Below are 15,000 nucleotides of genomic sequence, written 5' to 3' on the forward strand. Positions count from 1 at the left end.
TATATATATATATATATATATATATATATATATATATATATATTATCTTCATTAAATTTAACGTATTAAAAATTAAAAAGACATAAACGGTACAACTAGACAATAAGGAGATGAGCTAATGGCGTCACACCGTCACATGGTAGGTTTACATTTTATAATTTTCAAAACAACAAAAATGGTTGCCACTCACACCAACACATGATGCAACGCTAATTGCTAGCTCTTCAATGAAACTGCCTTGTGATGAAACATGGGATCTCATGGCTTATTGGAATTTTATATTATTTTATTTTATTTTATTTTATTTTTATTGTATTTTATTTTATTCCACCATTCATTAATTCTTAATTCATGTGGTTCAATATTGCCTTTGCCTTGCATGTCTTAACATTTTCATGGGGGCTACCCTTGTAAGTTGAAACACTTCAAAACATGCTCTGACTCTTTTATATATTATTATTATTATTATTATTATTATTATTATTATTATTATTATTATTATTATTATTTGAAAGTAAAAACATGTACATACTATGTTTATGGATGATTTAGCTTGTTATATTATATGAAAAATTAGAGTTTTTCAGCTTAGTCATTTAGAGTTGTATTCTTTGTTAGCCGGTAGCCTTTTCAATAACTAATGAATAATCTACTATTTTTGTATGAGACGATCTTATCATAAGACGGAATTATAAAATTAGCCTATTTTTTTAATTGAGTACTTTAAAGCCTATTTAATTGATCATTATAAAATTTTAAAAATAATCACTTTAAAACTATAAATAATTAATTTAAAGATAGAAGTAATTATTTTAAAACAAATGTAAATTGAATCTGCATTAAAAATGTATGTTACGAAGATCTGACAATTACACAATTACTGTACATTAGAGTTTCAATCATGAAGTTGCATGCAGTATTTAGATATTCCTAATCATAAGTACTTCAGTATTTTTTTCCTTCCCTTGTTTAGATTCTAGCTATGTATCATAAACCAAGTAACCCAGAATTTATTATACAATATTATTTTTGTCCTTTTTAACTTTACATTTAAATTTATGACTTAAAAGACTTAAAAGATCGACTTCAAGATAACGTTGGAATTATTCTTCCAATCCTTGCGTTTGGTTTTTAATTCTTGAAATTGGAATTTTTTTTTTCAAAAATTATAATACCTGATTTAAGAACTAAATTAAATAGACATAAATTTTCGAATCGGTCTTTAAGTCTTAGATTTGGCCTTTTAGATCTGCAATTTGATCTTTTATGTTTTAAATTTTGTATAAACGTGTAAAAAAATATTTAAAAAATGGACCATGGGCTATTTGACTCATTTATGGGTGGTTGCGCCCATGCAACCATTGCATACAAATTTTTGTGTTTAAAAAAAATGTGCATATTTGGTAATAAATGAAGACAAAAAATGAAATGTGTGGATAAATTTAAAGAAAGTTAAAATATATGAATGAAATTAGAAGAAATTGATTATCGGTTCTTCAAAAATAGAATTGAAACAAAATAAATAAAACAGACTCAATTATCCTTGTTGTTCTCATTTGTCATTTTAGTCTTAAAGAGATCAAATATTAGCTTAAAGTGATCATTTACCCCGATCTGTTGTTGTTCTCATCATTTGTCGTTTTACTTTGTTGTTTTCATTAGGAATCTTTCTGTTTATATCACAATTTTTTGACATAATTAACTTTGTTCATCCTTATTTTAATATTTTAATAATGCTAATAGTATTCTCGTATTTTTCACTAACTTTATTTTAATATTTTTATATTTCAAATGATCCCCGCATGTTTTACACTAACTTTATTAAAATATATTTTTAATAGTTGTGGTCTTTATATTTTTTAATTATTTTATTTTAATATTTTGAATGCTTTTAATCTCCACTTTTTGTTTATTAAATTTATTATTCAATAAAATAATATATTCGCTATCCAAAATATTCTATTTTTCTTAATTTTCATAAAGATTTTTCGTGAGAACAACTTTAAGAAATGGAGGAATGTGTATAATCTTAAAATAATCAATTAGAGACATAAACTTATTATATAGGTCCGTCTTATGATGAAAGGATCTAATATAAAAGAAACTAATATTTTTTTTGAATATCTTTTAGACAATTTTCATCTTTTCACCATTTTTTAACATTTGTACCATTTGATGTTGTATATTTACTCCTGAAATTGTATATTCATACTCTGTAGGGGATCTAAAAATCAAAATCATGGGTAGCATTAACGTACTGAATTAAATTAATAAAAAAATTTGGCAGAGTCTTATTTGTAAAACGAATGACCTAAAAATTTTTCATTACTCCAAATTGACCTCATGTAAGTAAAATATCACAATAATAATCTCAGGTCACTGCCACTATAAGATATAAAAGGCAATTTATGTCATCAACACTGAGTCGTACAAAGTTATAAGTTACAAGTTACAACGAGTTTAACGATTGGCTTATTGAAATACTTCATCCGTTCTGAAATACTCGTTGCATTACGATTTTAGATCCTATTTATCATTTAAGTTTATTTTATGTATTACGGCTTATATGTAAGAAAGATAAATATATGCAAGTGGAATATTTTTTGAATCGTCTAATTGCATGCTTTCATATAATTAACTTTTAATTTTATAATTTTTAGATTTTGTGCATAATTCAATATATAAATAATTGAAATAATATATTAAAAAGCATAAAAAGTCAAATATAATAAATATAGTAAAACGAAGAAAAACAACGTAAAAAAGAAAATTATTATTTAAAAAAATAAAAATAATCTATATTATTATGAAAGGAGATAAGAAGGTTACGGAGCAGGGTGACCACATCAAGTAGCAAAAGAAGTGATAGAAGGTATAAGAAGTCACATCCGATCCATTACTGAAATTGAGAAGTTGTGATGTTGTGAACGTCATTTTCTCTCTCATCAAAAGTACCTCTGATGCTTCGCTGCACATTTCCTTTTCACTCAAATTTATTCACATGCAAAACCTCAGACCCTCTTACTCTTCTTTTATCATCATCACCTATCATTATTATCATCCTTTCTCATTCTCATATTCTTCTTCCTCCTCTTTCTCCTCTATCTATTTCTAGATTTCCTTTTCTTTCTTCATAATTATATTCTCTTATCAAATAAATTCATCTATATTAAATGAGAGAAATGGCTTTCTTATCCCAAGATTACATGATGTATCATAACAATCATCATCATCATCATCATGATTTTAGTGAAGATCATCATCATCATGAGGATTCATCATCTATATCTCTTAACATCCTCTCTTCATGTCCTCCCCAACAATTCCAAGGTCCCCTCTTTCTCTTACATATATACAACTATTGCATTAGATTCATTATTGCACTAAATTTGCTGTTTTCTTTCTGTATATATTGTCGTACATGAAATACGGATATTATAACTACTATTATGTGGGGCTAATTCTATGCTTTAGTACACAACTTCAACTTCAGGTACCGTCAAGAAATCAATTCAACCAAAAATTTATACATTCTCTCGCACAAAAGTCCTTTATGATAAAAGTGTAGATGCAAATCAAACCCTCTTTATATTTGGTGTGAAATTTTCCACTTGAATTTAATTTGAGATATGATTGAAATTCAAAATTATAACCTCATTGAAGTTAGCTCTGACATCATATCAAGAAACAAACGAAACCAAAAATTTTAAGCTTATGATTAAGACTCTAAAATATATATTATATACTTTTAAGTACAACTATTCTCGGTTGGCTATCTATTGTTACCCATGACTTTTGTTCTCTGCTAACGTGCTATTGTGCAGTTTTACATTAGCATAATATAATTCGTATATATTTTTTTACTATATTTATATTGTGTATGTGGTCACTATATGTTTTTAATTAATTTTATTTAAATATTTTTTAAATAATTGTAATTCTGATATTTTTTCAATAATTTTATTTTAACAGTCTCTTGAGAGACTCTCTCTATGAGAGACGTATTTTAGGTCCAATCTATTAATAATTTATGTCTACTTACCGTGTTTTTAATGCCTACTTATGTTATCTTTAATTCTTCCTTACAGTCTGCTGTTTAGTACATGGTAATAAACGGTGGTAATGAAAGTGAAAATTAGTGTAGTTTTGGTTGAAAAATCTCATGGCTACTTTAATGGTTATGCTAGTCCAACTTCAATCATCTCATTTTCTTCGTATAATTCATTCCAATGCACCATTGGAAAAATAATTCATTCCAATGCACCATTGAAAAAGTGATATTAAGTGGTAATGGAAATTTGTAAACAAAATGATTTTTTTGTGATCAAAGTTTGATTACAATAGGAATGACATGTAAATTTTGATGAAATTTTACATTATAAAACATCATTTAGTACCACTAACCAAACAAGCCGTTAATGTCTGCTTTCAATATTCTTAATACATATTTATAATATTTTAAATGTGTCAATTAGTTTTTCAACACTATTTACTAATCACTCTTATTATGTGTTTTATTTTTGATTTATAAGTTAAAATATAGTCAATTAAGATCTTGTTTGATTCGTCTATTGTAATCTTTATTAATATCAACTTTTTATAATTTTTACTAATTAAAGATATTTAAAAGTAAATGGGAGACTTAAAGTGAATAGGAAGGACTATAAGTTTAATGCTTATTACTAAATAAATAATATCAACCATGAACAACTTTAAAAAATGAAATGAATAATTAGTTGGTTATGTTTGCAGATGGAACAGCTGGAGTGCCAGCCTTGGCCATGATGAATAGACCAATATCATCATTTCCAGAATACCATCAATATCCAATAGATCATCATAACCATGATCATGAAGATGAAAATCATGATCATGGAGCAGATCAAGATGAGGTATCAGACGACGGATCACAGGTGTTGGTGGTGGGGCCAGGAGGAGGAGGGGAAAAGAAAAAGAGATTAAATATGGAGCAAGTGAAGACATTAGAGAAGAATTTTGAGGAAGGAAATAAGTTGGATCCTGAAAGGAAACTGCAATTGGCTAAAGCAATTGGATTACAACCAAGACAAGTAGCAATTTGGTTTCAAAATAGAAGGGCAAGATGGAAGACTAAACAACTTGAAAAGGATTATGGGTTGTTGAAGAGACAATTTGATGCTCTTAAGGCTGATAATCATTCTCTTCTTTCTCATAATAAGAAGCTTCATGCTGAGGTAACCTCTATTTTCCTTTTCGTGATTGCTCTGGTTAGGAATGTTCGGAAATAAAGAAAAGTTAATTTTTTATGGTAAAAATATATGTATTTCTTTTGTTTTATTGAATTTGCTGCATTTTTTTATTTTAGTCCATCTCAATTAATTTGCATTAGGACAATAATTTACCATTTTCTTTTAATCTCATTTATACATGTTAACTCTTTTTTAATTTCATCGACACAACTCGTTCTCTCTTCATTTATCATCACTTTTTTTAAAATTATCATCTTTTTCTTTGATGTAAATCAAGGAGGACAGATTATTATTATTATTATTATTATTATTATTATTATTATTATTATTATATAAATATATATATAATATGATTAGTTGAAAAAAATTATAGGGAGCACAGACATTACAATAAATTTCAAAATAAATTTAATGGAAAATATATGGACTGTAAATATCATAAAAATATTTAAATAAAGTTAGAAGAAAAATACTCCTTGTGGGAAACTATAAGTATTAAATTATGCTCTCTCAATTTATCCAATTGTCTTATTTTGTACCCTATTCAATTGCACTAATTTAATTTTAAATATCTAGCTCTAATTGTGCATAATTAATATTTATAAAAAATTAATAATAATAAAATTTTCTTTGAGACGAATTAAACAAGATTTCATTTCATTAACTATATTTTAACATTCAGTAGATTAAAAATAAAATATAAGTTAAAAGTGACGATAACTAAAATCAAATAATTAAATTAAATAAGAATTATAGGAAGTATTATAATTAGGGTGCTAAAATTAGTATGTTTTTTTTTTTTTTAATTATTGTGTATACAAAGAGCTACATATGCCATCTCATGAAAACGAGTTATAAATTGAACTTATTGTAAACATTTCTTAAGTCAATCATAAAATAAAAGAATGTAATTATACTTGTTTATAACATAAAATAACAATTTTTGTATTAGGTGTAATATTAATTTGTCGCTTAACAATAAAACTAAAAGTATATGGCGGGAGAAATGAGTGCCATGAATGAAATAAAGCAAAAGAATTAAAGATTGTGGTTGAGATTAAAAAATCAAAATAAGTGAAATTATTGCTTAAATAAAACAGTGTAATGTAGGTAAGACAAATTCAAATTGAGTTCAAATTTATGGTGATCGAGGGAGTATTTTTTAAAATTTTAGGGGCCGTTTAGTATGGTGTTTTGATGCTCAGGTAATGGATTCAAGTAACAAAATTCCTTACTAGTTATTTGTTTTAAATCTTGAATAACAAATACCATTACTTGAGGATAATGGTTACATGTATTTTGTTACCTCTACAAAAGTTAGGGAAACAATTAATTTTCTCCCTCAAACAACCAATCATACCAAAATAACTGACTGTTAGAAATTATGAGGTGGTTTATAAGGTGGAGAAAACCTTGGACATAAATGAGTTTTTTCTATTGACTTGTGAGATGGTGAGTAATATTGGAATGAATATATGAGAATTTTAAAAATGTGTTTCCATTACCCTTTCTATTCAATTTTTTTCTATACCAAACAACTTTAAAAAATAACCCTCTACCTTATCCTTACCCTTTCTTTTAAATTTCCTTTCCATTACATTTTCACTCGTAATACCAAACACTCTGGAAAAATGATTTTTGGCATATATTAGAGTTTTTGATTAAGGGATAAATGAGATTGGAGTTAATAATTATTAATGTTTTTGAATCATATAGATAACTATCTCAAATTACAATTAGATATAAATATATGGATCTTGTTGAATTCCTCTAAAGACAAATTATAATTTATCAATAAACTAGCCGTGCAAAATAATTATGCAAAGTTATTGGCATCTTCGTAATTAGTTCTTGTTGTTGACTAGAAGGTCCATTAGATGAGTCAGTGTACACTTATTGTTGTAAAGTGATTATTTATAAACTTTTATAAATATAATTTTTTTTGACCCTTTCATTAATTTGACGAGTCCAATGCAAGCCATATATATGACTGATTTTAATATATATATATAGTTGGTTTTAAGCTATATATGTACTTGTTTTGTAGATGTAAGTTTACTCTATATATTTTATTTATCATTTACATGTACATTCTTAAGGTATATGTGATCAGTATTAAAGTGTAAGTGATCGTTATTACTATATAATTTTTCCACTAATAGATTATTATTCTCATTTAATTAAAGTGTCATGGAAGAGGTCAATAGTAAGCACCATGTGGTCAATTTTAGGCTATAAATGATTTAAAACTGTGTGCGCTCAGTTTTGAGTTATACGTGACGCATTTTAAGCTATATATGAGCACTTTTAAACAATATAGTTATAGTGGACTGTCTCACATGCCGCATCCTAATATTGAGTCGGCTGCATATGAGATGCGCTGTTTTATAATAAATTATCATAAATTTTTAAATGAGATGGTCTAATGGTGAGACCATCTCAATATACATTTAATATATTAAAGTGATTACTTTTAATTTTAAAGTGATTATTTTGAAAAATACAAGCTAATGAGTACGAATATATTTTAAGTCTTAAACATCAGTTTAGCTTGATGTCTTATTATAACAAATAATTAACTAATAGAAAATAGTAAGAAAATAACCATTTGATCCACTAATAATTCAGAAAATTAACTTTAACTTTGACTTATAGTAAGCAACAAAAAAGGAGTGCATGCATTAATCATTACGAATCAAACGTATGTAATTCATTGTTGAATTACACCCTCTATTTCAAATAAGTTGTTTTCACAACAAATATTTATGAAATTAAGAAAATAAAAATTTTAAATTATAAATATATTTTTTTATTGAATAATAAATTCGATAAAAAAATAGCATATTAAATATTAAAAAAATATTAATATAAAATTAGTGAAAAAAATATAAGAAACACAATTATCAAACAAAATTAGTAAATTAAACACGTGGAAATCATAAGCAATATAAAAAATATTAAAATAAAATAAGTGAAAACTATGTGGGGATCATATCATCATAAGTATTGGAATATTAAAATGAGGATAAATAAAGTTAATTATATCTAAAAATTTTGATATAAATAGAAAGATTCTTAATAAAATAAATAAATAGAGCAACTTAAAATGACAAATAAAAACAACTTTTAAGGTTCGGAGGGTGTACTATTGTTTTGATGACTAGGGTTTTTGTAATCTCCCATGAATGCAGTTAATATCACTAAGAAACAGAGAAGCAAGAGAATATGGAGGCATCAACCTAAACAATGCAGAGACAGTAAGCTATTGGAGCAACAATGGAAGTGAGATAAGTTCAGATATCAACTTGAATACAGCTAATGGAAGTCCATTATCCTCTAACCCATCAAACAAACTTGATCAATTCCCTTTAAATCCCTTCATTCCTAACCCCATTACTCAACTCCTTCAACCTCCATCTCCAAAACCAGAATTAGACCTTCAATGTCCCAAAATGGACCCACAACCAGAATTAAATACCTTTTGCACCATTTATGGTGGGGCCAACCGTGGTGTTGGTGGTGGTGGTAGTGGCAATGCTGAGATCGAAAACCAGCCACCACCCTTTTGGGCGTGGCCTGAGCAACACCAAAATCTCAATTAAGCAGGCCGCCTCACAATAAATGATATATGGCATGCAACTTTTTTTTGTTTTTGGCCAAGTAATGTAATCAAAATTATTTCATTGCTTGATCATTGTTATTAAAAGTCTTATGGTTAGTACCATATTTTCTATATAATTAGTGTAATTAAATTTATTTTAAATTTTGATTTTTATTTCCTAGCTTTCATATATGTATCCTATTTTTATTAATAAATACCGTTAATGCTTTTGTTTTTTTTCTTTTGCTTGGTGTATAGTTGTGATTAGGTGTGCTAAACAGCCGGGCTCCTCTTTTGAGCCTTTATCCGACTCGTTTTTAAAAGGGTTTTTGTAAGGATCGTGTTAAAAATAAGTCAAACTGAAAATGGACTCAATTAGAATTAAAATGAAGCGGGTTATAAAAGAATTTAATAAAGGTAAAAAACGGGCCTTTGTAAATAGCATAATTAAAAGATAAATTAATTATTATAAACGACAATGGCAATGAGATTATGAACATTTCTACCATTTAATTATTAAAAATTATTATTTAATTATTACAAATTGATCAATGGGGATTAAAATAATTTTTAGTAATAAAACAAGCCGGACTTGTAAAGCCCGACTCATGTAAAGCCCATATATTGAGTTTAAAGGGCCTTTATCCGGCCCGGCCCAAATGTTCTTGCCCCGGCCAGACCCTTATTCATCCCATTGAACACCCCTAGTTGTCATGATGTATATTGAATAAAACCTTATTAACTATTATTTTACATAATAGTTAAAAGTTAAAGTCAATATATTTTCTTGGTTAAAGGTTAAAGTCAACTTAACCTCGTCAAAAGTCAAGGTTATGCTAATGAATAACAAAATGGTGAACAAAAGCTGCATGGACTGAATTTTGCATCCCTGGTGAACAAAAGTCAACTTAACCTGGTCAAAACTCTTTTGGTTCATCTTATGAAGTAAACAAAGGAGACGTAAATTATATTCTTGCGAAGTATTTTGATTAGGAGTACTATGAATTCAAAAACACATTGAATCTAAAGTTTACAAAATTGCAGGAATACTTATCCATAACTGAATTTGCGTTTAATACTAAGAATACAAGACATTATGAGACGCTTTTTTTGACATGATGGGACGCTTAAAAGCAACGTGATATAACTTAGCGTCGTTTCATGAAAGCGTTGATATTATTAATGTCAATATTTACTGACGCTCTGAAAAAACGTCACAATTCTCATTTAGTAGGACACGTTAAACTGTCATTTTTTGTTTATGTTTGCGACACTTTTTAGTGGGACTATTTATATTTGTATTGCATTTTCTCATCACTATTTGTTATCAATACGCCAAATTTTATGTCATAGTATCGATTCACAAAGCTTTTTGTTGTCGATAATTGACATTTAGCATCCTTGTTTGTCCTTTTGAAACACTTTTTAAGCATCAATATTTGTACTTTTACTATGTCATATGGCCGGCGTCCCAAAATTGTCGCGATAGAATCGAGTAATGTCGGATCAATAAACTTAAAAATAACATATTTTCAGGTCAGGTAATTTTCAGTTTTGGTTCGGATTTTTGGGTCGGATGACTTACGGTTTTGGTTTAGATTTTCAGGTTAGGGGGGTCAAACGGAAATAGTCCTTCCCAGCCTAGTCTATTAAGACCTTTGGGCACCTCAAGTGAAAACACTTAGATAAGGGTTTTAAAGCTAGGGTGTTAAAGAGACAGAAAATATACCATGATAATTCTGCAATCAGGTCTAACTTTGAGGAAAGTGACTACACATGAGTACATGACAAGACAGACACCAACCCCTGGTTGGTTGTGGGATATCACACTTCAGAGCTCTGTTATTTTTCTTGTTTGCAATGATCACAACGAGGAATAGGACAGCTTATTGGATGCATCACTAACAATCATACTTCCTCCCTTCAAATACTCACACCCGATTATAACATATTGGGCGGAAAAATATCATTATCAATAGCAACTATAATGAATCGGAGGAAGTATATAAGTCTTCGATTTTGAGTCTTGTCTACTAAAGATGACCTAAAAGGAAAATTCGGGAGAATGATATTAATGAACCAATGCTACACAAAACCAAGTTCAATACTACAAGAGCAAAGTTAATTTTGTGTTTCAAAAACTTAGAAAACGTTAAAGTTAATCCAATAAAAGTTAAGATAGAGCTACGATGTTATCCAAATAAAATATTCATCATAAGCAGCATATATAACCATAATAAAAGGGTAAAGGACACTCTCAGAATCCCACACAAGGCAAGGTCCGGATGCAGGGTTTTTCTTTTTCCTAAAAGATACGGACAAATCAAGGGTCGGTCCGGGTGGAGGATTTTTCTTTTTCCTGAAAAATACGAACAAATCATACCCGTTCCCCCAAGGAGGGAGTAAAGAGAGATGCGCGCAGTCAAGAAACTCCCCAACTGATACCTGCTTCCAGTTGGGATCAAACCCTAAACTTTCTGCTCCACATGCAGATGCTCTATCTATTGAGCCACAAACGCTTTTCTGCTTCCAGTATGAGTAGTGTTTTTATCGCCTTGGTGATCCTAAGAATATAACAAATTAGCATCTTGATGCAAATAAGAAACAGGAAACGTAAATCATGTTTTGAATTGTCGTTTATGTACTATTTCGATTCAATCACTTTGCACTATATAACATTTAGCTTTAACCTCTCAATATAATACCAAGAATAGATGCTTTAGTTTTGTTATACAGGCCATTTTATTGAATCTTATTGTTCATATCATAACATCAGAGAGGTATAACAAGTAAAAGCATTTGCCTATAGTATACAATTAGCAACCCAGATCAATTTTTTTAGAAAAGACAACCTCTAATACGCGAATTCTTTCGTTCATCACCACAAAATAACTAGCTCGTGGTAGAAAACTTGAAGAGCATGAAATGCCGATAACTTCCCCCAGGAGAAACCATCACAGATGGGAAATTGGGATGATTTACAGCATCAGGGAACCCCTGAGTTTCCAAACATAGAGCAGCATGAGGTCCATACACATAACCTCCTTTACCTTTCATATTATAAAGCATGTTGCTTGTATAAAACTGGACTCCTGGCTTATTTGCCCACAATTCCATCTTTCTCCCCGATTTTGTTTCTTTTACAACAGCAACCGGTGTCAGAGCAGTAGTCTTCGTCTTATGAACATCGAGCACATAATTTATGTCATACCCTTTTGGAAGATCCTTGATCCTGCTTCCTACTGTTCGGGGCTTGAGAAAATCGTATGGCGTTCCCTTTACTTTCTCAAACTTGCCTGTCGGGATGAGGCTATCATCAACTGGTGTGATTTGGGAGGCAAAGATCTGAACTTCGTGAGCTAAGATGTTGCCACTATTGTGACCTCCAAGGTTCCAGTATGTGTGTTGGGCTAGATTAACTGGGGTTGGCTTATTTATAGCCTTCGCTCTCATTGCTACCGACAAATGGTTTCCTTGTACTATTCTGTATGTTACTCTAACCTTTAGATTTCCGGGGAATCCTGCAAGTTTTTTCTTCCGGTTAATATAGAAGAACAATATTAATGTGCTCGAATTCAAGTATTGTTTAGAAACGGTTTGGGATGAAATTCGTAAGAAACTCAGAACACGAGAGTGAGACCAATCCTTACATGTCTAGACATCCGATCTCAGTAAGACCCGCAAATATGATACTTTGCTTCATATTTTTCATGATATTCAGAAGCGTACATTCTACGCACGACTGAAAGCGTAGAAATGACCGAGAAGGGACTAACCTTGTTCTCCATCATAACTGAAGTAAGTGAATGTAATAGATGGAGACGAAGCTTTGGGGTAGTAATTCTTCACCTTCCAGATAACACGACTGAATCCCTTCGGACCACCTGTTAAGTGATAATTTTGTCGTTGGAAGTGTCAAACAAGCAGAAGTTTTTATTATGATGAAAGTACAAAACCGGAAATGATTCAAATGTAAAGAAAAACAGGGTTCACCATGAAGAATGTTTTTGCCCTCATTTGCGTGGAGTTTGTAGTGTATTCCATCATAGGTGAACTGTGCACCAGCAATTCTGTTGGCCACACGCCCAACAATAGCACCAAAGTATGTTGAATCATTCTGTTATTACAAGAAAATGTTTTACTAAATATTACAGTTGGATATGTGCTTTAAAATTGTCACCAGATCTTTATAACAACAAAGCTAAAGTCTTGACCCCAAAAGAATATCTTAGTGTGGACCGGACACTTATCTCTTTGTGTGCTAAGCCAACTCGGCTACTATTCTTCTATGTTATATGTTATACAATTCAATATTAATAGGATTTTCATTCAAATAACATGAACCATGCATGGCTTAGGTAGGCCTTATTGAGAGACCAATTCAATCAAAAGCTTAAGTCAATGGTTTGTTGTTGGAAAATAACCCACATGTGATCCCACATCGAAAAAATTAGAAAGTGGTTGACTAAAATATATACTTGATGGGCTACTTCTCTTAATATCAATTGGTTTTAGAATGGAAGCTCATTGGGCTTGTGTACAATCAACTCTCCTCTTTTGTGTGTCTTGAGTATAAGCCCAATATCAAATTTATCATTTGTCATGTTGGCTTTTAATACCATTTCAAAGAACCTTTTTAAACTCTCCTCTATCAGATCGATGCTGGATTGCCCCGACCCACTACAAAATAGAAAAATTACTAATCAAAGCAAATAGTCATGTTACCTTTCATACCTAACATTGTCTACTAGAAGCACGAACAAGATTTGTTCTTGAAGTGCATGTGATTCATGTGGTGGACACAAGCATACACAAGATCCGAATCTCAAAAGACCAGATCAAAAGCATATTTACTGGGCTGGGATTTCTAACTATTTTGACTGTTGTCAAGCATTGGAATCAGATTAGCTGTTTTGATTGTCCATTTAGGCTTTAATAATCGTCAACAAAATTCGGGATCCCAAGCAACGCTAAGGATTACTTCACTGTGATTTATATCCTACATATGCTTTTTGTTCGTTTTAGCTTGTTACATGTACAAAAATAGATCAGTATATAATTCACATTTTCGTTAATTCCGAATAACTCTTGCGCAAAATGGAGTGGACAATTGTCCCACGAAAGTATTTTTTGAAAATGTGAATGAAATAAGATTATTCTAGAATGTTTTTTAGTCAATAATCTTGTAGTCGGTTTCAATAATTTTGTCTATTTCATTTCAACAAAAAGTTTAAGAAAGTGGAGGGGATATTATAAAGTATATAATTTGTTAAATTATTAGTAAAGTACAAAAAAGTGAAGGGAACCACAAGGAAGGTAAAGCAAAGGTAATATTATTAAAATTTAAAAGTACCTTACAAATAAGGAAATGGGACAAAGCGAAAGAAATGGAAAAATAAGAAAATAAGACAAAATCATTAAAATGGAGCGAGTATAAAATTAAAGTCATGGCAACGATCAACTAGAGACAAAATAGATGAAATCAAAAGATCCGAGTTAAAAGTCAATAATAAAGTGAATGTTGTATAATTGAAAATTTTTTACTTAATAATATGCATAATTCCATTTGTCAATTTATGTTTAATTGCCTTAAATAAATAAGATGAATATAAAGCTTAGAAATAGCAGTTGGTTTTGCCCAAGAATTACTAGTCTAAATTTCGACTAAAAAAATTTCATAAAAAAGTAAAATTTATTTATATTTGTCAATAAATCATAAGCTATCCCACAAAAAAGCATAGCTTAGTATAGTAATTTCAATTTTAGATACTCCCTCCATCTTTAAAAGTTTTGTTCACATTATTCTAATGAGTGGTTTCTATTTGTTTGTCCATAATAGAATATTTGTCATTTTAAGATCACAAATTCTTACTTGAGACATCTCTGTAAGAGACATCTCAGGTTTGGGCAGATTTAACTTTTAATTTTCAAAAAAGAAAATTTTATTAAACTTTCTAAACATGGGCGTATAGTTGGGTATATAATGATCTGTGTTGGGGTTATAACATTATATAGTTGGGTATATTATTGTTTTGTATTTGGGATTATAATATTATGCGCTTGGGGTTATAGTATTATATCTTTGGGTATATAATAATCTGTGTTTAGGGTTATACTCCTATTATGTTATAACTTAAATATATATATATATATATATATATATATATATAT

General features: G+C 29.5%; 2 protein-coding genes across 2 annotated transcripts in view; one reads left to right on the plus strand and one right to left on the minus strand.

Moving 5' to 3' along the window:
• The first annotated feature begins 2,899 nt into the window (after nucleotides 1–2,899).
• LOC130801915 (homeobox-leucine zipper protein ATHB-20-like) lies at nucleotides 2,900–9,072 on the plus strand. Its single transcript, XM_057665854.1, has 3 exons — nucleotides 2,900–3,330; nucleotides 4,753–5,213; nucleotides 8,420–9,072. The coding sequence occupies exons 1-3, from the start codon at nucleotides 3,174–3,176 to the stop codon at nucleotides 8,828–8,830; spliced, it is 1,029 nt and encodes a 342-aa protein (XP_057521837.1). The 5' UTR covers nucleotides 2,900–3,173; the 3' UTR covers nucleotides 8,831–9,072.
• A 2,538-nt stretch (nucleotides 9,073–11,610) lies between these two features.
• Nucleotides 11,611–15,000, minus strand: part of LOC130801914 (uncharacterized) — a 9,540-nt gene continuing 6,150 nt past the window's right edge. Inside the window, exons 3-5 of the mRNA XM_057665853.1 lie at nucleotides 12,823–12,946; nucleotides 12,606–12,713; nucleotides 11,611–12,350 (exon numbers count right to left, since the gene is read on the minus strand). Coding sequence (XP_057521836.1) covers nucleotides 11,722–12,350; nucleotides 12,606–12,713; nucleotides 12,823–12,946 — 861 coding nt within the window. The 3' untranslated portion in view covers nucleotides 11,611–11,721. The remainder of the gene's footprint in view (nucleotides 12,351–12,605; nucleotides 12,714–12,822; nucleotides 12,947–15,000) is intronic.

Source organism: Amaranthus tricolor, chromosome 15, assembly GCF_026212465.1.
Source record: "Amaranthus tricolor cultivar Red isolate AtriRed21 chromosome 15, ASM2621246v1, whole genome shotgun sequence".
Taxonomy (NCBI): Eukaryota; Viridiplantae; Streptophyta; class Magnoliopsida; order Caryophyllales; family Amaranthaceae; genus Amaranthus; species Amaranthus tricolor.